The 25,547-nt window shown below is 56.7% G+C and overlaps 1 protein-coding gene across 3 annotated transcripts; it reads right to left on the bottom strand.

Moving 5' to 3' along the window:
* Positions 1-644: 644 nt before the first annotated feature.
* Positions 645-24,519, bottom strand: NCS1 (neuronal calcium sensor 1). Of its 3 annotated transcripts, none has more exons than XM_055796835.1 (8): positions 24,118-24,515; positions 9,920-9,944; positions 7,954-8,092; positions 7,392-7,470; positions 7,169-7,257; positions 6,776-6,853; positions 6,267-6,383; positions 645-5,571 (listed from the first exon to the last, which is right to left on the bottom strand). In XM_055796835.1, exons 1-7 carry the CDS (start codon positions 24,179-24,181, stop codon positions 6,285-6,287), a joined length of 573 nt encoding a protein of 190 aa, XP_055652810.1. In that variant the 5' UTR covers positions 24,182-24,515; the 3' UTR covers positions 645-5,571; positions 6,267-6,284. The 3 variants fall into 3 exon arrangements, with proteins under 3 accessions (XP_055652810.1, XP_055652801.1, XP_055652819.1); XM_055796826.1 differs by having other exon boundaries at positions 645-5,671; XM_055796844.1 differs by lacking the exon at positions 6,267-6,383 and having other exon boundaries at positions 24,118-24,519.
* Positions 24,520-25,547: the final 1,028 nt, after the last annotated feature.

The raw sequence follows: 25,547 nt of genomic DNA on the forward strand, positions 1-25,547 counted from the left end.
CAGCCTGTGAGCCCCCCTGCTTGCCCAGCCAGCCGTGGAGGGGGCTGCCAAGGGGCACCTCTGTTATGGCTTGTGGGGCACAAATATGAGACATTAATACCTAGCTTCCTCAGCAGCCATTGCATGCCAAAAGTGACCTGACGGCTCCCAGCCCTCTGCATCAACAAGGGGACAGTTGCAGGCAGGCACAGCTGCAAGTGTCTTTGCTGCAGAAAAAGAAGAAAGGATGTGGGCACTGTGGGGGGATATGACCTGGCAGAAGAAAAGCTGTGTCTGGGCAAATGGAGGTGGAAGGAGCAGTGTTACAGGGACAAATGGTCCCTGGCATGCCTGGAGCTGAGACCTGAAAGCTCATCACAGCATGTGGGCAAGGGGCCTCACGGACTGCTTGCCAGCACACCTCAGTGCATCCCCATTTGCAGCCATGCTGGCATAGCCCAGGTACCGCTCACTGCTGCTGCCACTGCAGCCCCGTACTTGGCACAAGGCACTGGCCAGCCGCACTCCCCAGCCCAGATCCCGGCCCTGCTGAGCGCCAGGGCAGGTTTGGGGGAAGCTTTGAGGGCTACAGCAGGCTGCAAGCCTGACCCATGCCGCCCTGCAAGCCTGCCTGCCCCCTGCAGCACATCACAGACCATGGGTGCTTCATTACTGTCATTAAGCTTTTATTTCCACTGTCACAAAGTTCCTGGGTTTTGTTTTGATTTCTTTTGTTTTTAAACTGTTGCATTTGCTTGGTTTGCTCTTGCATTCATCTCAAGACAAGGCAGCAGGGCATGCAAACTGAGACACTGGCACGGACACAGAAACAGGGTTCATCTTTACAAACAAGGCTCTTTGCTGGAGCTGCTGTTTCTCAGCTGGGGTCTTGGCTGCCCCCCAGGAAGGGGTCCCGGGGGACACAGCACTCAACCTGGGCTGGCGGCTGCAGGAGCAGAAAGAAAGGGAAGGACGGCTTTCCTGCAGCACCACTGGAACAGTCAGAACTGGTATGTGTAACTGTGACCCCAAAACTGCACTGCAAGGAGACACCCCAAGCTGGGCACCGAGACCAGGGCCATCGGCTCCCTCCTTTGCCCCCAGCCCTCACTCCAGCCCTGCCAGCCACCACTCCGGCCAGACCCTTCCCCTCCAATGCCCCCATGAAGGAGGGGTGGCTGATGCCCTCCCAAAATGCCTCAGATCTCCCCCTTTACCTCAGGGCTGTCGATGCTGGGACAGCAAGCTGGCTGTGGGTCACCCACCCACTCCATCCAACCAAATCCCCTGACCCTAAATATAGGGCAAGAGGGACACTGCCAGCAATTTCGGCTGTCCCCATGCCACGCTTGGCCCTGCTTCACAGCCAGCCCTGCTCCAAGCAGGGTTCGGCCCCAGAACTGGAGACACTCCCACCCCCTGGGTTAGCACAGCCCCATGGCAGCCTTTTACTTGCATCCCTGCATGCTCGGGGGGAGCAGTGGCTCTGGGACTGGGGTCCCACAGCCTCAGGCCCTCCCATCCAGCTGGGATGCAGTGTCTCAATAGCATGGGAGGTGTGCACTGACAGGTACCCAGTTCTGTGAGGCCAGCTGACATGCAGCCAGTACCAGGCACAAACAGGATCTGGGGTCCCCCATAAGCAAACACCCCCTGCCGTGAATGCAGTGAGGAGTACTCCCAGGGGCCACCCGGTCTCATTACAAAATGCAGCAATTAAAGGGCTGCTCTGGAGGAAAAACCTACTTAGCTTCTCTCTCTCAGGTTCTGGTTCGTGGCGTGATGAGAGGGTGAGGGGCATCTGCCCCCAGAGCCTTCTCCCATGTCCTTGCTCTCCAGGGAAAAGAGCTCAGCCCAGCCCCAGAGCTCAAGGAAAGATGGTTACAAAACAGCAACAGTCAGCACACAAACAGAAAAATCAAAAGGAAGTATAGACACAGCATTTTAATGGGGCAACACTGGTGTGGACAGACTGGGGGGGTGGCGGGGGGGGCGCAGACACGCTGCAATTGCTGGGGCCAGACCCTCGCCTTTGCCTGGCTGTGCTTCAGGTCCCCCTCCCATTGCCAGTGCTGCAGCCAGCTTTATTTCAGCCAGGCATCAGGAACCCCAAGCATAAACGGAAACAAACCAGGTCTTGTCAGCTGTCTGCTTTTAATAATGAGCAGATGTAAAAAGAAGACCAAAATGAATTACTCACTGATGTAAATTCTGACACAGCAGTTCATGCACCACTCCCAGTGTTCTCCACATGCCTGACATTCAGCGGGTCCTGCCAAACCCTCATGGTCACAGCTGCGAGCTGTATCCAGCACTCATGCTCCCCTGGGCACAAGCATCGAATCACTTTCTGGAGAGGGGATGGGTCACCCAGGCCATTTTACTGATGGGGAAACTGAGGCACGAGGTGGTTAAGGCCAACATTTCCAAGCGTGAGATGCTTCAAGCCTTATTTTCAGCGGTACAGAGAATCTGCAGATTCTGGTGATATTCAGGGGTTGGAGGCCCTCGGTGCTCCCCAAAGGCAAGCTATAAGCATCCAAGTCAGGGTCCCAAATCCACAGCCAAGGGGAAGTACTGGGGCCAAAATGATCTGCTCAGGGACACTCAGCATGCCAAGACCAGGGCAGGACAAACCCCATGCTGGGACCCACCACGGGTCTGGAGCCAGGACCTAGGACAAGAGCCAGCCCCAATCCTGCAGAAGGGGCCACTGCCCAGGAAAACTCATCATTGCCACCAAACCAACAGCCAACACTGAGCTTTTGAACACAGACAAAAACCTTTTTGCCTTTTTTTTTCTGATGTGCAAATATTTAATAAGGGGCAAGGGAGAATGAGGCATTGGGCTCCATTCCCTGTGCCCACCAGCGGCAGCGGCAGCAGGATGTTGCTGGCAGAAAGGGCAGCACTAGCCCAGTGGACACTGAATTTTGGTATTTCTGGGGTCTGAAGCTCTTCTAAGCCAATGCTGGTCCCTCACCCCATCCACGACAAGGGGCTGCGCACACACTGCCCTTGCAGGGCTGCCTCCCCAGTGAGACATCAGCAAGCACTGATGGGGCTCAAAGCATGACAAGTCCTCCAGAAATTAAAAGCCTTTCAGGGGAAAGTGTCAGAGCAAATGAGGTTTGTCTTTTCCTGGGAATTATGTCAAATGTCACAGCATCCATCATTTATCAGTGGAGGCAATTATAGCAGTCACATTCATTGGGAACATCAATTGGCACTGGGAAGGGACTAATCTGGCAGATGAGAGTTAGAGAAGTTGGAGGCACTGCAAAGATCTACCCAAGAAAGTTGTGTTTTGACCACAAAGGCCATCAAGAAAAAGGAGTTTGCAAAGAAGGGAGCAAGGTGACACCACTCAGGAGCCCCCCACAATAAAACACAGGCACCCTTGGGGGCAAGAAACCACAGAAGAGGCAGAAATATTGCATGTGAATGTCAGGTTAGTCTCCTTGGGGATGGGGAAGGGTGGTTATTTTATGGGCATCAGAAAGTACCACCAACACATGGCCCCAAAACAGGGGAGCAGGGCTTGCACAGCAAAGGACAAGCACTGCTTGGCTGCAGACTCTGTCCCTGCCACACCAGGAGGATTCAGACCCCGTTGGGGCACCGTCTATGTCTCCTGCACTGTGGGACATCTGTGAGAACATCCTCCATGTCCAGATGTCACCTCCCACCACCATGGGGACAGTCCCCTGCCTGGGCTCCAGCCACAGGAGCTGCAGACAGTGGGGCAGAAAGATGCCACTACCACCACCCAGATCGGCGGTGGATGGGTGAGCCCCCGGGGGGGTGGGAGAGCCACATTGGTGCTGCTGGGCCAGGAACAAACCATGATGGAGCAGGAGGGGTTTGTACCCTGGCTGGCTTCAAGGGTCCCACAGACATCCTGCACTTTGCTCCTGAGGAGATGCAAATCTCTCCTTCCCCAGGACAGAGGCCAAGGCAGATGGGAACGGAGCTGCAGCAGCATCCACGTAATGCTCATCCTTCGGTGGAGATGCCAACAGTGTCCTGCAGTGCTGCAGTACAGCTGAGCCCTACTTGGGCACATCCCGGAGTGGCAGTTGGTGATGGAGAGGCCACAAAGGCAGCTCTTGTGCCTGGGTGGCTGTTTCCAAGCGCCACACTCAGGTGTCTCCAGGCGTGTTTCCCCAGCCCTACACCTCCCCCAGGGCAGGCACAAGTGGCTCCGTTTTGGGGCCATGCCCTTTGTTTACAGCAAAACCTCCCACGTCCTAAACAAGGAAGAAGGGGATAAGGAGACACTCCTAGTTGCATGTCTCCCAGGCTGGGACCCCCGAGGCAGGAGCTGCCACATTGCCCCAGCCGCGATGGTGGGCACGGAGCAAGCCATCCCCATGAGCATCCCTTCTGCTCCCCAAGCCCCACCGGCACATGGGCTAATTCACAGCCACCAGCCTAGGGTGCAAACAGACCTTCCCACCATTTGCAAAACAGAAAATAATCAAGGAATCCCCTTGAAAGCAAAACCCAACTCTCAGCTCCACTAATACTTTTTCATGCAGTGAGAAAATAAAAAAAAAAAAAAAAGAGGAAATAGCAATATCCTGGTGGCCAGCAGTTTCCTTGCCCTGCCCAACTGAGGGATGATCTGGGCTCAGTCTGCTTGGAGCCTGAGCTGAGTGAGCCCTCGCTGAGCTTGCAAAGAGAAGGGTGAACAGAAAAATGCAGGGAACATGGGAACGGGAGGAGGAAAAGAAGCTACAGCATCCCCTTAAAACAGCAGCCAGCCCACAGAGCTCAGGATATGGGGGGTGAGAGGAGAGGGAGGAAGGCAGATTTTTGGCTTCATTGTTATTGCAGGCTCCCAGTGCCCCGCAATGGCGTATGAGCATGTAAACCTTACAGATCATCACCTAGGTGGTCAGACACACACATGAAAGACTAAACACAGCAACAACATTTACAACAAATAAATAAGGATATCAATCGTCGAGACAGGCATATTAAAAAAAGCCTCACTACTGTCTCACCACAAAAAAGAAATATATATATATATATATATATATATATAACCATATATATATATATCTCCCTAGTGAGCCGGGCTGGGCTGCCAGCAGCATCACAGGTGACGCCAGGATTGTGTTTCCAATTGCTGTCAGTGCCCCGGCTCCCCAGCTGCCCCACGCAGGCAGCACCCCGGGGTGCGCGGCCCCCCGGTACCTTTGGGTTCCATCTCCAGCTGGCCAGTTCTTAGGAGAGGACCACGCTGGTGCTGGCGCATCTGCAGTCCCATCCGAAAATGTAGGAAAGAGGGAGCATAGGAGGTGAGGAGGCCAGGGGGGCTCTGCCTTCAGTGATGCTCAACCTGTTCCCCCAACCCTGAAGTCTTGGGCATTTGCTGCTGCTCAGACTGGGGTCTGCTGTGGGGTATTTCTTCGAAAAAGCAGAAGTCGGCAAATGGCAGCGGCTGGTTCAGAGTGCAGAGAGGGGGAGTGAGCTCACATTTCAAGGGCATCCTTTGTTTGCAGAACAGAAAGGAAGGCCAAGAGGGACAGGTAAGCTTCACGCAGCAGTGGTCACATGGCACAGAGAGTGTCTTCCCCCAGGCATCTGCAGGATCGGGTTGGGAGAAGGAAAATCAGGTGAGAAGGATGGGCAGAAAGCCCTGCAGCCATCTCGCGCAGCACTGGGGCAGCTGGAAGGGGCAAAGCTGGAAAGACAAAACAGATTCTGAACAGCACAAAACTCCAGCAGGGTTAAAAAAAAAAACCACCCCCCATGGTTGGACACTGCTTGGACTGCAATGACATCTCTGCATGGCAAGGGTGCTCAGCACCCCTGGGATGCTGCAAACTACAGTGTCCCTGCCAACACCATGCCAAACCCTGGCAACTCCAGAGCGTAACATAGTAAGATATAATATAAATAAAACTTTGAATATAATCTCTTTCTGGGGCATTCCTGTGCTCCCAGCAAGCCAGCTCCCTCCCTGCCTCCTCTGCAGCCACACCTGCAGGTGAGAGCAAGAGTTGTGCCTCAGGCAAACGCCTGCCAGCTGGGAGGCTTGTACTGCATCCTTGGGAGCTGCAGTCTGAGGGTGCACTGCGGGATGCGGGGCACTGGGAGAAACCCATCGGTATGGGAGCAGCATCCCCCTGCAGCTGGATTTGAGGGGGAAGCCCATGGTTTGATGCTTCAGCAGAGGAGAAACAGCCACCTGCCCCCAGGGAAGGTGGGAATGGGGAATGGCATCAGGTGGGTGGGAGACAGGCATCCCCAGACCCCCCCTCTCACACTGTGCTTACCACCGCTTGGCCCCAGGACTATACAAGTCCGTCATAGAGGGAGAGCGCCTGCACGATGGAGGGGTCAGCCTTGGAGCCTTCCTGAAACTCCTGCAGTGTCAGCTTCCCATCTGCATTCTGCAAAACACCCCTGTTGCACTGCGGCTTCACCCCCGGGAGGGAGAAGTCACTGAGCACCCTGAGACCAAGCACCCCAGTGCGCTGGCAGCACCCATGCCATCCTGTATAGATGCCCGCGTCCACCCCCACAGCCTCGGTTTCCCTGTCAAGCCATTCACACTGGCAGCCAGGGAGGAGTGCCGTGGAGAGTGCAATGCCACCTCAGGGACCTGAAATGGATACAGGGACTCTGGAGGGAGGCAGGGCTCTGCAGCAAGCTCAGCAGCAGTTGATACCTTCTCTTGGCAGGGGAAGGAGGCACTTGCAAGAGCCAAGATGTGGCAGGGGGGCCCACAACCGCCTCCTAAATCCCTTGGGCCCCAAGGGAAAAATCACTCGAGCATCCTCACCTTGTCCATCATGGCAAAAATCCGATCCACCCTCTTCTCTGGTGTGTTCTCCTCCTCGGGAAGCTCCACTGTGTTTCCCTGCAGCAGCAGGATGGGACCTGGTCATGCACCCATCTGTGCCCTGCCTAGATGGTGTCCCTCGGTGAGGACACCCTCAACATCCCCAACATCAGGACAGGCACAAAGGGCTGGCACTGACATCATAACCATCCTCAGCGGCCAGACCCAGACCCTGACCCAGCTGCAATGGCCACAGCCCCCCCACTGAAAAGCCTATGGGGGGAATCAGGGTGTTTCAGCATCCTCCCCACAGCCCCCCTGCCCACAGAGCTCCATCTCCAGCCCAGCAGGGACCCCCAGAGGCTGCTCAGCCCCACCCCCCCTGCTGCTTACCACCATCTGGTAAATCGCATCCACAATGTCCAGCATCTCGTTCCTAGTGATGTACCCATCGTTGTCCAAGTCGTACAGCTTAAATGCCCCTGCAAGCCAGAGCAACACCAAGGTGCTGAGGTCTGCAGCCCCCTCCCCACAGGACACACGTCCCAGCACCCCTGGGCCACCCCCAGCACCCTCGCAGGGCTGAGCCCACCAGCATCCCACAGGGAGCACTTACACCTCAGCTTCTCATCCAGTGTCCCCCGGGAGGTGACCGACAGCGCCTGGATGAACTCCGAAAACTCGATCCTCCCATCCTGGTGAGGAAAGGAGGGGGTGAGGGGGCCGCTGCCGCCCCCACCCTGCAAAGCCCCCCCTGCCCATGTGTGCCGTCTCAGGGGGCACATCCAAAAAGGCAATGAGGAGGGAGGAGTGATGCGCATTTATCTCCAGCATTGTGATCCAGCCACTGGTGCCAAGCCCGTCAGCAAACATCCTGATGGGAGTGACTGCGGAGCGTGGGGTGCACTGCACGGTAGGGCTTTTGTCAGCGGCACTGAAACATCGCGTTTCTCCTCTCTCGCTTGCCACTTCATTGCCTTTTCCCATGTGACTGTCAGCGACTAGAAAGGGCACAGGGGCTCACCCGCTACTGCTGCACCACTCTAATTTCACGCCCCAGGAAGTGCTGGAATATTTTGCTTCTCTGGTGCCGCACAGCCGTGTACTGAACCTGTCCCACCATCACCACAGGCCCAGCCCGGACACCCCGGAACATAACCCCCAGCTCACAGACTTACTTTGTTCTCGTCGAAGACATTGAAAACAAAGGTGGCAAATTTGGTTGGGTCACCGAAAGGGAAGAACTGCTTATAGATCTTCTGAAAGCCAGCGGCATCGAGCTGCCCGCTGGGGCAGTCCTTGATAAAGCCCTTGTACCTGTGAAGGAAGGGCCAAGGATGGGCACCAGGTGGGTCTCCCTGCTGAATGCAGTCCCCCCAAGCCCTGGGACGCTGGGACAGGGCCCTCCCTGGTGCTGCAGTGGGCTGGAGCCAGGAAGGTCCCAGGGTGCTCCCTGAATTGCTCCCATCACCTACCCACAACCTCCCAGCCCTGCAGCATGAGGTCCCCGCGGGCACCGCAGCAAGGGTGGCAGCAAGGAGAGCCCGGGTAAGTAGTGAGTGGCACCGGTGACACCAAGCAGTGCCCACCACACTGCTCCAATCCTGTCATGAGCCCAGTAGTGGCAACCAAGCCACAGCCAGACTCCTGGACCCGGGAGGGAACAGGGACCCGTTGCCTAGCCAGAGGCACCCAAGAGGGTCTTTTAAACCTCCTTTAAAATAAAAAGGCCTCTGCCCAGAGTCACCTCCCACCAGCACGGCCATGCTGCAGGCAGAGGTGCCACAGCAAGTGATGCCTCGCTCAGCCCTGAAGCCATCACAGGGCCAGCAACAGAGTTTATATACATATATAGAGATATAAACATATCCCAGAAATTCAGATGCACATGGCTCCAAGCAAGAAGCTGCAAACAGAAAGCTTCACCCGAGGGCCAGAGCTTCCCTTCCCCTCCACTGCTGCGGCTTGGCCCCACTACATCAGGTGCATCTGGCTGGCTCTCCGGCATGGAGACAGGCAGGAAAACTCCCCTCAAGTTGCTGCACCATCGCAGGGGAGGGACTCATGACAGACAGCAACCTCACAGGCAATTTGCAACCCGCCACTTGGCACGCACATGCTGCAGCCATGCCCTGCTAAAAACCAACAGCACAGAGGCCTGAAGCACCCCAGGCAGATGAGGCTCTGTGACAGCATTTTTCACACAACTCCAACTGAAAGCTGCTCAGATGAGCTGGGGGGCACAGCAGGGTTACTGTGTCTTCGGGGTGGCACAGCCCAGGGTGTCCCCCAAAACCCATCTGCAGTTAAACACCCCCAAAAGCCCTTGGTTCCAGCTCTGAGCTGGACCAGGATACTGAGTGCCACCCCGGAGGGTGCAGGGGAAGGGGCTTGCTGGCTCTGGGGGTGCGGCGACCACACAGTGTGCGTGAACATTATGCAATGCATTGCCCAGATCTGTTGGGCACCCACTGCAGCAGGCCAAGGGCTGGAGGAGGAGGGGAAGAGGGTGGCAAGGTGGGAAAATGGCCAGTGACATCTTTTTCATGCTGCTGCAGCTATGACTCATCAGGGTAGGGGAAGGATGAGAGAAAGAGACAAAGAAAGCAAACCTTGACTGGTGGGATAGGAAGATGAAAGGGACGCAGTGGCTTTTTTAGGGTCATGTTTAGTGAGGTGGAAGGGATGAGGCAAGAGCGTGCTGCCAACAAGGCACCATGGCCCCAGCCCCTGCCAGCCTCTACTGACCCCACTGCAAAAGGGGGACACACTGGGACAGCACCGGCCTCCTGCAGCCAGGGCCATGGCCACCAGTTGAAAAATCCTCACATCCCTCCTACCCTTGGCCACCCACACAGGCAGGGAAGCGACGAGAGGGAGCACGTACCATCCCACATGGATGGCTAAGAGCAGCCAGAGCCAAGCCCACCGTGCACTGTGCACGAAGCGTGCAAGAAAACACCCTCTACTTTCTGGTATCCCCTCTAGAAGCTAACATCTACATCCCAAAACAGATGCACCCTCCTGCCACCTCCTTGCTCTGCATGGCTGGTGGGGTTGCTGAGCACCGCTGGCTTTGGCCCCCTCGCCCGCCAGCCCCGCGCCCCGGCAGCTCACTGCCACGCCACCAAAATGGACACTCACCACTGCTGCACCTCCTTCTCCGTAACTGCAAGAGAAAACAGGAGAAAAGAGAAAAAGAAAAGAGAAAGGAATTTAGTGCTTTCCCAGTAATGGCTGCTGTTCTGCACTTCACCTATGTGACATCCCAGGGCTTGCCCCTCTATGCACTGCCAGGTGTTACCCGCATTAGGGTTAGGTTTCAAGGCCCAGCCTGGAGCAGCCCAGGTGGTTGATGGGGCCAGGGCTGCGGGTGCTTGGGTCCCTCTGGCCCCAAAACCAGGGAGCCCACCAAGATGTTTTGCTCCCTGCTAGGGCAGTGCAGTACCATTGCTGTGAGATGCTACAGACCATGCAGGGGTTGGGTTGGTTCATGCCTGGGGAGGATTCAGCCCTGCCCTCCCAGAGCCAAAACTTCCCTGGAAACATCTGCCAAAACAGCTGCCTGGAGGTGGCTTGGGGAAGGCACTTGCTTAGTCCCAACATTGATACACTGAACATGGGCATGGGCACAGGTACAGCCCTGGGGCTGCCATCCCCCCAGGTACCAGGTGCTGCCTCTGAACTCAACAGAGAAGCGTCATCAAACCCATCCCAGGGTCCTGGGAAGCTTTACCGGGCTCCAAAGAAATCCCAAAAACGTGACAAGCTAGAAAATGAGTGTTGCCAAGCCTGAGTGTCCCCAGCCTGGGGACAGCTGCTGAGATTGCAAATGTCCTCTGCAGAGGAAAAGCTCTGATGGAATGTGGGACACTGGGGAGCCTGATGGGGTGGGGGGCTGGCACCCATCCCGCTGCAGGAACGGTGCCTGACCAGCACGCCAGCAGGGAGCTCGCTGCCAGCAGGCAGGCATGGGGGGAATGGCTTCATTAGTCATTTCCTTTGCATCATGCATCGAAATAACAATAAAAAAGCAATAGCTCTGAAATGCCATGAGATATGAGGAGGAGTGGAGATGTGTCAACGTGCAAACAGCGGATAAAAATAGAGACCAAAGACACACCAACAAATGCCAATTACCTTGGATGGCAAAAAACGCAAAAGAAAGCAATTTTCCATCAGAAAGATGTACAACATGCCTGGCAGAAGGTGCAGATCACAGAAGGTGAGGGCTGGCAGGCAGCAGCTGTGGGGCAGCCGGGAGGGCACAGGCCAGCCGCTGGCCAGGTGCTGGCTCCTGCATCCCTGTGGCCAGGAATTGCTGCACCCGAGGCTGTCCACATGCATATGGGCGCTTCCCTCTATCCAGGCTTAGGGACCGCTGGGGGGACAGAGCCTGCAAACTCCCCCAGAAAGGGCTCGGCACAGGGAAGCCTCACACCTCACCTACCCAGGGAGCTGGCAAAGTGCTGCGGCAGCTGTGCCAGAAGCACAGGGACCAGCCATGCTGGGAGGGCAGCAGCACCCACTGTACCACCATGGGGAGTCTGGATGGCAGCACCCCGGGAGAGAGGAGGCAGGTGTGGAGATGCTCTGCACCTGGGCTGAAGGACACCAAGGGCTTCAGCTGTGCCACAGGAAGGATTTGGAGGGTTGTTTTGGCAGGGCTGTCTGGCAGAAGAGCAGACAGGGAGGACAGAGGTGTCCTGGCAGGAGGGAACCAGGAAGGACACTGCATCCAGCAGCTGAGCTGAGCCAGGCACAAACAACAGTCAAACAACAGTCACGCCAGTCCTGAAGCATTCCCCACCCCCCAAAAAAAAAGGGTTTCACGTAAGCATCCTTCCAAAAGAGAGATGCTGAGTGATGTCTCCAACAGAAACAGGCTTCCCTGCACACATTGCCCCCAAGCATCCAGACACCAGCCACAAGCCGCACCCTGAGGATTCCCCGGGGATGCCCCATCCACCAGCGCTGCAGCCCCAGTCACCCTCAGATGCCGAAGAAGGTGGGTGGGAGGAGGAGGGATAGTAGCAGGACTTCGGCCAGCCCTTGGGACAGGTGAAAGGGGCAACAGCAGCAGCCTGGGGCTGCAGTCGGGGCTTGGCTCAGCCCCTCCAGGCAAATCACCTTCTACTCGCTCTCTTGTTTGGCTGCGTTTCCCGCAACGTGCTATTTCAGGCCCAGGAGCTGCCTTTCAACTCCACCAGGAAACAATTAAGGAATCTGTGCTTTTTTTAGTACAGGAGAGATGCCAGTAATGACATGCTTGGGCTGGGGTGGGAGGGGAAGGATGGAGCTGTCTCCCTCGTGCCCACAGGAGGGATGCGTGATGCTCCCAGGAGAGTTTTTTCCAACAGAGGGGCACATTCAGGTGCCAGCCTGAAAACCGGCACTGGGCTCCTGAGGTGGGATTTGTTAATATGCATCCCTGGAAACGGGGCCAAGCAAAGCCCCATCCCTCCACCAGCACATTGGCACCGGTGCCCTTCCTCCTGCCCCAGGCATGAGGCAGGCACAAAGCTGTGGGGTTTGCCCTGGGGTGGGAATGGGGCCCAATCTTCCAGCCCTCAGAAAACCACCCATGTCTGGGTGCATCCCTCCACTGCCACCAAATCTTCCCTCTCCCCGGGGCAGAGTGTTCCAGCTGCAGGGAATCACTACGGCCCCAAGCCCAGCACGGTTGCAGCCGGGCAAGCCGGGGCTGAGTGGGCACCTGCCTCCCCATATCTGCAGTTATGGATCCAAGACAGATGATGACTTAACACCTGCCACTTCCCAGCTGCTATGACCTTGCTGGGTGTTGACACTCCCAAGCAGCAGTGATTAGGGATGCTAACGACCATCGTGTGTCATCTGTGTCTGTGTCCCGTCCATGTCCGTTCCCATCCCCCGAAGCAGGGACCCACAGCCATGGAAGCCTTGGGGACATGCCACTCTCCCAGCTGACTGAGCCACCTGTCCTGGGGCTGGGGACAGGGCACGCATGCAGGGGCCAGGCTGTCCCTCCGCTCTCCCCAATCCAACCTCTGCAGCTTCCCAGTCCGCAGAGCCCAGCCAAGCTCACAGAAAATACCTGTGCAGTGGCAGTTGCTGCATTTCCCTCCTCTGGCATCGATTATGGTGTGATGCTGAGTCAATGCAAATCAATTTGCAGCGACATAAAGACCCAAAGTGCACAAGAACACAGGGGTGACCCACAGCAGCTCTGTTGCGATATCCCACCCGAGCAGGGCCAGCTCTCCCACTGTGCCCCTGCTGAGCCAGGGCTGTGACTGGGCTCAGCTGCCATGCCACGCTCCCCAGGGACCACCATTCCTACAGCCACTATGGGGACAGATATAAATGGCACATGTAGCAGCTTGTTAGTGGATGCAGTATGCCCCAGGATCCTTGGGGATGAAAGGTGCTAAATAAAGGCAGCGTATTAGCATTCGCTATGAACTGCAGTACTGTAAGAGGCAGCACTAAGCTGGGAGCCCTGGCTACGTGCTGCAGACACCCTCTTGTATGTACACCACCACATGGCAGCTTATGCCAGCAGCATCTTTGTTTCCACTGCTCTTAACAAAGTGCAGGGAAACGCCAACGGCAGGGCTTGCACCACAGGCAGGAGCAGGCAGCAGGGGCAGTCACCCCAGAGCAGCACGGTAGCTGCCTGCATGGCCAAGCTTCAGTCATGGGCCCTTGCTGCCCCGTCGCAGTGCTGGTTGGTCCATCTCCATTCCAGTCTCAGCTTGGAGGAGGGTTGTGGCCACACATCTCACACAGCACAGAGGGGCAGAGACTGCAGACAGGGCTACACTGCAAGCAGCCCCCAGCCCCCTCCTGCCAGCAACCTGTACCCAAAAAACCCCAAACCCCTACCCCCACCCTTCCATCAATCCCCAATGGCACAGGCAAGGACTGACAGCTCCATCACCACCCGCCCTTTGTGTGCCCCCTCTCCTCCCACCATCCAGCTGCCACTGCAGCAAGAAACAGATCTGGTTAAGCAGTGCTCAAGCCCATTAATTTGCGTTTGCCAGGCACTGAGGAGAGGAGGGACCAGGGACTGCAAATGCCCATCCACTGCCCTGCCCGTGGGGGGAGCTCGTTGCTCGCTGGACCGTGGCAGGGCATGGCGACAGTAAGGAGTGTCAGAGGCGGCTGGATTGGGGACTTCTGGCCATGGTGGGATGCAAGACATGACATGCTGCTCCAGCTGCACAGAGCTTCTTTCGTGCTGCCATACCATCCCACAACCATCCCCTGCCCTGTCTGAACAAGGGCAGGGGTTTAGCCACAGCTGCAGGGCTGGATCCTCAGCAGGAACACACACACTCAGCCTGGCCCCATGTGCCACGGCCATGGCACAGGTGTGTCCTTAAGTGAGCTTGGGCTCCCAAAGGCTCAGCAAGCACTGTCCCCACGCAGCGGCCAGCGGGGAGTCTCCACTGAGCCCCACACATACCCCCTCACTCCAGCAGCACCTTGATCCCACAGGGCCGTGGGCACTGCCACTTCATCAGGGAAGCCGGGGTTAATTATTTCCAGGCACAAAGTGGCTCCCCTGCCACTGCCAGGTGGGCATGCCAGCTCTGCCAGGTCAAGGGCCCTGTTGCCAACCCATGGGCCGTTGGTCCGGCATCACTCTCAGAGGCATTTATTTCCCCCAGGGACTTGCTGCAGCTCCTTCCAGGGGTCCCTGCAGGCCCCTGGACATCCCGGTCTGGGGGAAGCTGGCACATGACCCTGTACTCCAGCTCCTGCCTGGGTCTGAGGCTGCCTGAACTTGCTGTGTGTGCTCAGTGCAGTGCCCAGATGAGGACAAACTGGGCACCCATACATGTGCAGAGCGGGTGCTCCCACGTGAGCAAAAAGAGTGCTCAGGTGTGCATTAATGGGGCACTTATGCACGCACTAACTGGGCACCCATGTCTGAGCTAGATGGGCATTCATGTAAAAATAAATTGGGTGATCATGCATGGACTAATTGGGCACTCATGCATAAAATATTTGGATGCTTCTAGGTGAACTAATCAGGTGCTCATGCATGAACTACCTGGGTGCTCCGGCACGAATGAAAGGGGCACTTGTGCATGAACCAGCTGGGTGCTCATGCATAAATGTTCTGGACACTCACGAATTTATCAGACACTCATGCATGGACTAACAGAGCACTCACGCATAAATTCCGTGGGCACTCCTGGGTGAATTGGGCACTCATGTAAATTACTGTAATTAGTAGGTAACACACTTGTGCATGTACTAATTGGGCACTCAGGTGTGAATGGCTCAGGTGCTCATGCACAAATTAAGTAGACAATCAGGCACCAGCTGACTGGAGGCACTTGCACCAATTAATTGGGCACCCATGCATCAACTAACAGGACACTCATGCACGGATCAGTGTGCAGTACAGCACAAATTAATTGGGTACCCATGCATAAAGGAACCGGGTGCCCATGTAAATTAATTGTGTGCTCGTGTGTGTATTAATTGGATATTCATGTGTGAACTTACTGGATGCTGATGCAGAAGTGACTGGGGTGCTCATGCATGAGCTAACCAGTCCCTCACGCATAAAATACCACAATGCCCCAGGGTGAACCCCACACACACCCTGCAATTAATGCCTAACACACCACCCCTCACCACTGCAAAACACATCCTTAAGAACTGTCTGAACGTAGAGCTGTTAGAAAGTCTACCTTCAACATCATCACAACGTTAACATTTCACCAGTTACGACCTCCCCCCTCCCTGCCCACCAAGCAGGTGACAGGGCTCCACAGCATGTGCATGTGCTCCTTGCCCCTGGGACCCAGATTCAGGGTCAGCATCGCAGCCTGAACAAACACCGACCACAGAATAGCCCTTGGTCCCCACACAGTGACCACTGGGCTCAGTAAGGCAGTCTGAAAGGATACTTGGTGCAGACTTCACACCTTGCTCCTGTGAACACCGCCCTAAGGAGGTCCCATTAGTCAGCACAAACGGACCCACCACCAGCACCAGCCCCTGGCCCCGCAGAGTGATTACCGGGCTAACTGCATCATAACCTGAGCAATCATTACCAATTTCAGGCCTTATACCTACAGAACACATAGCCAAGCGCATGGCAGCAGCTCAAGCTGTTGGAGGTACTGATGAGTGCAGCAGCTGTGGGGCTTCATCCAGCCCCCAAATGGGCACTGGGCAGCACCTGCTTGGTGCACAAGAGGCATCTCTCTGCAGGGAGAAGCAGGGTGCCCCGTGGGCAGGCCCTACCATGCACCAGGGCAGTCTGGGACAATCTGGGTGGCTTTATACAGGCTGGGAAGGGGAAAAGTATTGGCTGGTCGCTTGGGGATGGCTAGAGTGTGGACACAAGACTCCTCCACCAATGCACTCCCCTGGCTCCAGCACCAAACCCCCAGCATGGAGCACAGCACCCACAGGAGCCGCACTGCGGTGAGGGGAAGGGGTGCCACAGTCTCAGTCCTCCCCTGGGACTGTCCATCACCCCACCTTGGGACACCCCAGAGCTCACCCCATTTGATGATGGTAACTTTTAAGATGCGTCAGCACTTTGGAAATTTGGGTTGTTTGGCTCTGACACCTCAGTCCCATTAAAATTCAGGTTTAACTAAATAACCAATGTCCTGGTCAAACATTACAGAGCACACCGTCCTCCTGCCCTCTGTCAGGGCTGTCCCAGCTCTGGGGCTACCAGACTGCCCCGGGGCTGAGGTCTGCTCCTGCTGCCAGCCCACACAGGGCTAGCTTTGGGGAAGCAGACCCCAGCAAAACCTGGCTGCAGCATGGAGGTCACCCCCCATGGAAACAACCGTGGCAAGAACCTGCCTGATGACATTTTCTTTTGCTCCCGGAGATGACCAGCAGCAGCTTGCCTGAACCACTGTGTCTCCGTCTCCACATACCATCTCTCCAGCCCCACGTACCCCAGCCGTGTCGCCCATGCGCTGGGGGTGTTCCCATGCAGGTACTCACCTGTGTAACATCCCATTGCAAAGGGATGTCGGAGCAGCCTCAGCGCGCAGGCACCAACACAGCCAGAGCTGCCTACCTGTCTGCACAGGACATCCCCAGCCCAGCTCACCCATCTCCCCATGCACTTGCCCAGTTTGGCTTCTCCCCATCGAACACAGATGTCACCAGCACCACAGCAGGTCCGGAAGCCTCCGAGATGTTCAAAGCACAAGCCCAACAGCGTTACTGGTGTCATTTGTTACTACTGAGATACAAAGCAATATGCAGAGAGAGCTGCATGTGCGTTTGGCACTCTTCTCGATGGCGGTTGCTCATCTGCCTTGCTCCCAGACTGGATAAACAGGTCTATGAGCAGCTCTGTTCTCATCTCCCGCAGGGCTGGTACCAACAGGAAAGCCAATATGCAGTTAAAATCCTTTTTAGACTTTATTAAATATTTAAGGGCCCAACATTAGGCTTTGGAAATTGGGTTCAGGGAAAAAGCAGCAGTTGCTCATTGCAGCGAAGGCAGTAGAGGAAGGGCAAAGGACAGTGCCTTCATTTGGAAATTAATGAATCAGACTGAAACACAGCTGCAGCAGGAGCTGGTGGCTGTGGTAGGTCTATCCCAGGCTGGATTTAATCCCAGCTTCTCCACAAGCCGACGCAGCCAGGAGCAGGGATGGAGCCATGGCTGGGCAGGGGGCAGCTGTGTCCTGCCCTCTGCTCAATTGCCGCCTTGGTTATGGGGATTTCGGCATAGCCTGGTGCTCCAAGGTGCTGTCCCCAATCTGCGGAGCAACTCCTGCCCCCAGCAGAGAGAACTCCCCTCTGGAGTGAGCGCAGGCAGGGGAAGGGAAGTCTCTCCAACTTGGCCATCAAACCCAGGAGCCAAGGGGAGCTGAGGAGGGCTCTGCAGGGCAAAGCCTCGCTGGCAGTTGGGCCACCACCTCCATCCCCCTCCCTGTCTTGCCTGCAGGGACCATGCTGCGCCCAGGGGTGTAGAAGTGAAGGGTGCTGGAGGTGCAGAACACCTGCTCCTCTGTGGGGGGTAACAGAGACACCCAGGGCATCTCCACAGGGTCCAGCCATCAGTCAGGAGACACTGGAGAAGCACAGGTGGACAAAGCACAGGCAGCCCTCCTTCCTTGTAGAGACCAAAAACATGCCTTGAAGGGAGAACAACGTGCAGGAGGTACAAGAAGCTAGCCCTGTGCCAGCACCACTGGGCTTGGGAACACACAGCAGTGGTGGTGATGGGAGCACTGCACCCCAGGATGAGGGCAGGGATGCAGGGCACAGACCCTGGCTCTCTTTCCCATCCAGCTCCCTAGAAGACCTAGAGGACAAGGAGGGGTGGGTGGAACAAAGTGACCCCACAAATGCCACCCCAATAATTGACTGCATCTGTGGGCTCCTACCTGAAGCAGCCACTTCCTTTGATGCCTTCAGAGCTTCTTGTTTCACAACCTTAATAACAGTGGCAGCAGCAAAGGTCAGGAGAGTGGTTAAGCGGATCTATTAACATGTCAGGGGATAAATGAAATGTAATTCTTCTGATGTGTGAGCAGCACTACAGTGGTGCAAGCACGGCCGGCAGGAACGGCTGCTCTGCTCTGCTGCAGAGGGAGCCAAGAGGGCCCCTCAGTCACCTCTTCCCCTTCCCACCCAGGCACTGCAAGCACCTCCCAGGGACTGCAGGGACACCCCAAAACTTACTTCGCTTGCACGTACCTGCGGAGCTCCAGGTCCACATGTACATGGGATGCCTATTCATAAGATCCACTAGGAGCAGGCTGGGGTCTCCTTGGGGAAGGGGCTGGAGATACCTCCAGAGTGCCACAGCCCTCCAGAGGCAGCACATGAGGTCCCCACCAAGCTCACAGTGAACCTGCACTGCAGCTGCCATCTTCACAGCTCTGGATTACACACGGCTGCAGTAAAAACAGGTACTGAACAACAGCCAGGCACTGGGCATCCCTCTGGCGTGTCGTGCCCATTGCTCTCCTTTGGAGTTCCCTGGCTGGCACAGGATGGCAGACCTGCTCTGCTCCCCTGTCCCCAGCACACCTCCAGGGTGCTTGGGCAGGTGCTCTCCTCCTCCCCCTAGAACTTCCCTTTTGGGCTCCTGCAAACGCTGTGATGCGCTGAGAGCACTCGAAGCAGGCAGGCATGCTCGCCAGCTCAACCAGCCAGCAGCAGCCCAGCCTCAGCTTTACACACTGGGCGCATGCCCACCTCAGCATCCCAGTGCCCTTCTCCCAGGAGCAGGCTGCATGGGCTAAGATTCTGCCATCTGCTCTCTGCCCACGGCTGTGCAGGCAGCCCCAAAACAGGTGCTTACAGGGCCAAGTGCAGCCAAGGGGTGCAGGACCGATGCTGCAGGGGTGACCGCAGGCAGCCACCAGACACAGGCAAGGAGCTGCCTTTCAGCCTGGCTTCAGGGCTCCACGCTTTAAGCATTTCACTCAGCATTTGCCACCGAGGGATAACGGGTGCGTAACCACCTGGCCAGTTTGCCCTGCTTTCTGCCAGATGAGCAACAGGAGGTATTTCAACACGAACCAACCTGGCAGAGAAACCCAGCACCCAGGGCCAAACATTTCAGAGGCTAAAAATAAAGCGACAGTGGGAAGCTACTGAGGTCCCTCCTCTGCTCCGTCTGCCCCTCTGCTCCTGCCCACCACCCTGGATGGTGCATTCCCCCAGCACCGGGGCAGCATGATGGAGCAAAGCCCCAAGCCAGTTCCCCCAGCAAGGAAAAGAGCCATTTTCCTGGCTGAAAATGGCTGCAGTCGGAGAATTACCTTTCCCACAGAATTCAGTCCACCACGACGTACCCCTGTAACCATAAATCAATATGTTTGTAGTTTGCTCTTAAACTAATGCCCACTAATTCAACGCATTACTGTCCAGCAACAGAGCCGATTTTGCGGCTTATTGTAAAAGAGCAGAAAATGATGATGCCAGAGTAAGTTTAAATTCCACAAAATAGATCACAGTGGGTGGGACGTGGTTCTTGGGAAAAGAGTGTTCTTCCTCTCCTTGCGCCCACTCTGCAGCCCAGGCCTCCCAGCGCCGTAGGCGTCATTTTGGCACCCTTGCCGCAGTTCCTATGCCTTCACCAGAGCCTGGCTGCAGTCTCCAGAGCACAGGGACTGTCATCGTGACCCCATGCCTGGTCCCAGCAGTGATGCTGCTGCATCTACATGGCTCCGAATGCACTGGATTGCACGGCTACCGCAGCTAGTGTTAAAAAAAATACAGTTACTAGTACTGGACACAGGCAATAGCTACAAAAAGCAAACCCTGAAACCCAGCCCCCCTCAAAATGACTAAGTAAAACAGCTAATATGTGCTCTTATGAAAAAATTCATGGTATTTTTAAGCACGTTTCGTGATTTTAAGGGTTGCCAGTGCAGTGGCTGGCCTGGCCTGGGAGCACTGCTGCAAGTAGGAATACTCAGCACTGCATTTCTCTCCCAGTTTCTCTGCCAGGAATCCACACCAAGCCATTCACATCCACCACACATGTTCTGCACCCACAAATGCACACGTGCACTTTACACAACTTCAGGCAGGCTGCAGGGAGCAGCAACGCCTCAGGACCTTCATAAACATCCAGCGTAGCAGAACCTTTTGACTGCAGCCCCGCAAAGCTCTTTAAGCACAATCCATGAGCTGCAAGCACCCAGCCCAAGTTAAGTCCAGGCTTAAATCCCCACCAAAGAGGGGCTGGCAGGCACGATCCAGGGAGGACAGTGGTTCCTTCGAGTCTTGGGCGTTACTGCCTCCTGGGACAAAACACACACTCGGCCAAAACTGTGTCTCTGAGCTGCCTCAACAAGGCATCAGGAAGATTAATAAATTAATGATTATAAAGCACTTCAAGAGCATTTGGATGAAAGGCTCTATGGAAGTACAAAGAATTACACAATTTATTATTCATTATTATTACTCAGCATTGCCTTCTCCCACACGCTCCTATATGGCACCAGCCTGGCCCATGAGGAAGGTTAAATCCTAGCCCCACAGCTGGGCTCTCCCCACCAGCATCACTCCAGTGCCTGGCAGGCAGGCGAGATTGGCACTGCCGGATATTCCTGGGCACTCCGATGCCCAGAGATGCTGAAAGGCACACAGTGATGGGTCACCAGAACAACAGGACTTGGGCAGCTGGCACTTCAAAGAAGCCCTCAGATCTCCTGTGCCTTGAGGTGTCCAAGTGCCACTAAAATCTGGCCCCTGGAACCATAAGTTGGGAGCGGAGTGGGGAGGGAAGCCAAAATACAAGTTTTCCAGGCTCCTGCCCTTCCGTGTCTGGTTCCCAGCAGGGCCCGGGACAACCTGCTCTGAATACCCACAGTAAAATAATTCTTGCATCTCATGGAGGCCACTGGCGGCAACCCAGCAGCATCCTCGGCACGATCACCATGCCTGTGACTGCTCTGGTACATGAGCAGGCCCATGCTCCTCTCCCAACTGCTCCCACCACCTGCTTTGCCCCAAGACTGCTGCGACTGATGCACGGCCAGAGAAATGCCCCAAATCAGAGATGGAGAGAACAGAGGGGACAGTGGCTGGGGCATGCAATAAGCCACCAGGCACTGGAAGAGCACTGAGGGGACATGGCAAAGGCTGCGGATCCTCTGTGTCCCATGGATGAGAAAGATCTACAGAAGAGCTGTGTGGGGCAGGGAGAGTGGGTGATGTCTCCTCATGCCTCTGACACTGCAGAACCAAGAAGGGGCTTCGGTTATTTGCTTCGTTTCATGTGGAAATGGCACAAACATAAAATGATGCAATGGAAGGAAACCCCACTGTGGGAGAAACCCTTCACGTACCACAGGCAGCTACCGGCTCCTGGAGACACCTGCCCAGATGTGCTGTAACAGCAGCAGAAACAGCACCATGCACAAGGCAGGGCCAGCGCACACTCAGTAACACAGCAGCCAGCATGCAGGAAGGGCACCACGTGCTAGCGATGCTCTTAGAAGGATGGTCACTGCTAGTCCCCCAGAAAGGTGCCAAAATACCACAGTGCTGTGAAGTAAAGCCTTTCCCAGGCAGACCTTGAGAAATTCTTGAGCATGCCATGGATTTATGGGTACGACTTAGCCCCTGCTCACACTGGTCTGCCAGCTGTGGCACAGGGGTCTGGATCAGTCCCTTCCACTGTACTCAGTGCAACCCTGCACTCCTACCTGCACCTCCTCTGCCTAGATTCCCCAAAATGCAGAAGGAAATCAATAGCTTTCCAATCTCCCAGGTTCTGAAGATAAATCATCTGAAGATAAATCAGCTCTCAGACATGCCTGGGAGGGCCCTGTGAAGTGCTTTGCCAGACAAGGGAACGCGTGCTTGCCTTGACAGCTGCAGAAACACTCAGCAAAAGTAATTAATCCCGGAGACGAGAGGTGGAACAAGCAGAGCTCAACAAACAAGAGCCTGGTATTAGCAACAGCTCTCCCTGGCGAGCATTGCCCTGCTGGCTGCATGCTGCTGGGGCACGTCAGGATGCTGCACCAGGCTCCAGCCATGCAAAGGGCCACATGATGCCCTATGGCACGGCTGCCCAGGCACTGTTGCTTCACCTGCACAGGTACATGGATGAGTCTGCTGCACTTTGAAAAAGAGGCAGTGAGAGGCCCGGAGTGGGCAGGCTGGGAGCTCATTGAGGGAGCTATCAGAGGACCAGAGTCCATTTTGGAGGCGCTGTGGTAGGAAGGGGAGGGTGCCCAAGAAAGAGGCGCAGAAAGTTGGGAATAAAGTGATTCAAAGGGCAATGACCCTCTTCTGGCCTTATCCAGCAAAAGCCACCCCTGTGCCCACAGGTCATGGTTTCACCAGCGCAGTGTTTATTTGGCATCAGCTACTGGTAAGACACAGGGCATCACTGCCCATGTGTCTCACTGTAAGCTTCACCGGGGTCAGCACCTTCCTCATGCAGAGAAGCCACCCCAGGAGTGCAAAAAGCCCAGCACACGGGAGATCACCAGCAGAAGAGGCTGTACCAGGGCCAGCTCTTCCCCTCCCTCTCCATCGCAGATGGGATCATCACAGTGGCTGCAATGGAGTGGGCGACTGCAGCACGGCAATAACCATACCTGGCCCAGCGCGGCTGCACCCACCGTGGGTCACAACTGCAGTAAGGACACCAAAATCCAGGACTCAACCCCAGCTGGGGTCAGTGCCCAGCCGGCACTGCCATGTTCTCACTGCTTCTTCTCCCCAAGCCACTTCGAGGAAGCCCAGCCAGGGTACTACAACCTCTCCTACCACCACTCACGGTTTAGCTGTTGCAGACATGCCCCCCACAACTGCCCTTCTTCCGCCTGCTCCTGGTTGTGCTGTGACGAGAAAGCAACCTTACACGCAGGGTTGTGCAATGCACCAGCATTGCCTCTTCTCCATATGGGAGAACTTGCTGCATCCTACCTAATCTATTGCCTTTTTGGGTAAGCACTGCTGTGGGACTGCAGCAATGACAGCGGGGAGAGCACGCAGGTCTGCTGCATGGTAGGGGAGCATCTCCAACCTGCAAGCGGAGAGGGAAACTTGAAACATGGAAGCCTTTGTTTCCTTTGTGCAACCTTCAGGGAAAACAAAACCCTGACTTTGCTAAAACTGGATGGGCTCAGGCACCAGCCACATTAATAAAATTACAGTAGAGGTTCAGATGGGAAAACCACTCACTTAGAAAATCAGGTTATTAAACTGATACTGAGATACTCGTAGAAAAACACTGAACTCTCTGGCATTGGGCTCCTGTCTCCACTTCAGAGCATAATAACAAAGAGAAACCCTCCACCTAACGCATCCAAACTCTGGAAGCCAACCAGGCAGTTTGGGTCGCCGTTGAGGGAGCAGCCGCCTGGCCCCGGGGAAGTGGGGAGGGGAGGACGAGACACCACGGCCGTCCCCCGGCACCGGCCTGGCAGCACAACCCCGGCGCCGAGGAAGGATGCCCCGCGCTGGGGCAGGGGGATCAGCAAAGGAAGATGCATCGCGCCGGGTGGGCGCAGGATGCGGCCCTTGTCCCGCGGTTACCGGAGGCTTAGGAGCAGGCCACGGAGAATCGCTTTCACAAAAGAGCAGAGCGTTTCCCTGGCTCCCTACCGTTGCCTCTGCGGCCTCACGGGGTAGCTTGTTTTTTATCCTCCCGGGCTCATCTCCGAATTCTCGCAACAAAGCCCGGCCGAGCCCGCGCCTGCCCTGGGGAGCGGCACCGGAGGGAGCCCAGCCCGCCGCGGCCCCGGCAGGGCCGAGCAGGGGCAGGAGGCCGGGGCCGGCATCGCGCCTCCGTGCCGGTGGGGAAGCCCCGCGCCCCCCAGAGCGCCCCCGCCGCCCGCCCCAGCCCCCGCGCCTCGCCGGGCCCGCTCACTCACAGTACGTTTTCCTGGTCAGCTCCTCCACGACTTCAGGCTTCAACTTGCTGTTGGATTTCCCCATGGTGGCCGGCAGCGCGCGCAGCGCCGGCTCGCCCAGCTCCCGGCCTCACTGCGGGGGCATTGAGGGACGGGGTGGGGGGGGCCGCGGCGCCTCGCTGGCAGCGCCCGGCCGGGCTACATGCCGCGGCGAGGCCGGGGCGGGGGCGGCTTCGCGGCCGGGGCCGGGGCGAGGAGGGGGCGGCTTTGCGGCCGGGGCCGGGCCGCGGAGCCGAGCGGCGCTACAGGGCCGCCCTCCCCGCCCGCGCGTGACCCTGGTTACCGCACCCTCCCCCCTCCGCTGCCAGGCGCGGAGCGGCCGCGGCCGCGCTTCGGGGCGGGGGGGCGCTGCGGAGGGGCGCTGCGGAGGGGCGGCGCGCTCCGCCCCGCCTGTGGGCCCGGCCTGGGCGGGGAGGGGAGGGGGGGGGGGACTGGCGCGGCCCCGCCGCCCCCAATCGCGAAGGCCCCGGCAGGGAGGGGGGGTCGGCCGGCTTCGCCCGGCCCCCGCCACGGAGACGCACCCACCACCCCCTCCCGGAGCTGCTCTGCAGGGATCCACGGGGAAAGCCCGGAGCAAAATGCGGGAGGCGACAACGCTCAGCTGGGGTCCCGCCGAGGCCGCCCCTCGGTGGAGGTCGGGGAGGGCTGCCGGGCGGTGGGAGGACGGGGCGAGGGGAGCTCGCAGCCGGCAGCAGGGCTGCGCTTAGGGCCTGAGGGGCGGGGATGACCTTGGTGGGACACCAACACCTCCAGCTCCCGGCTGCCCCCAGCCAAGGGCAGGCCCGTGCCGCGCACGGCAGGACCCTCTCCACTCTCTGCAACGTGCATCTAGAGACCAAGCTCAATCCCTTCAAAAACCCACGGATTCAACCTACAGCAGGTTTGCGGCACAGCCAGGAAATCATGCAAGTGCTAAAATCGGCGGCACTTGGCTCTTTTCCACCTCAACACCGTGCAGGGCTTTATGCCTCTATAAAAGCTCTCTAGATATGTGTGCACACATTCATTAGCTGTACTGATGTGCATGATAGTTTTCTTCCTGCTTATGTTGCAACAGAGGCCGGCTGGAGCTGCCCAGGCACGCCTGGACTTCCGTGGCAGCAGCCAAGCAGGGAAAAAAACTGGGCTTGCATACAGTGAAACGGGCTGCAAAGCACCCAACACAAGCACGCACACTGGCTACTTGCGAAGCAAAAGAGCACAGCTGATACAATGCTGTTCTCTGCACCTTGTTGGGTTTTTTTTTGGGGGGTGGGGGTTGTGTGGGGGTTTTTTGTTGGTTTTTTTTTTTTTACCAGCAAAGGGTTGCCTGACTCACTTCTCTAGGGATATGTTCCCCAGGCAGATGTTTCTAAAACGCATATTCCTCCACTACCCAGCCTTCCAGAAAC

This window comes from Falco peregrinus, chromosome 1 (genome assembly GCF_023634155.1).
Source record: "Falco peregrinus isolate bFalPer1 chromosome 1, bFalPer1.pri, whole genome shotgun sequence".
In the NCBI taxonomy this organism is placed as follows: Eukaryota; Metazoa; Chordata; class Aves; order Falconiformes; family Falconidae; genus Falco; species Falco peregrinus.

Excerpts from the sequence above, each read along its gene's own strand:
- NCS1 (XM_055796835.1), bottom strand. The coding sequence starts at position 24,181 with ATGGGGAAATCCAACAGCAAGTTGAAGCCTGAAGTCGTGGAGGAGCTG. Across the intron at positions 7,471-7,953 it reads ATGTCTTCGACGAGAACAAA|GATGGGAGGATCGAGTTTTC; the intron begins GTAAGTCTGTGA and ends TTTCCTCACCAG. Across the intron at positions 6,854-7,168 it reads ATGCGATTTACCAGATGGTG|GGAAACACAGTGGAGCTTCC; the intron begins GTAAGCAGCAGG and ends CTGCTGCTGCAG.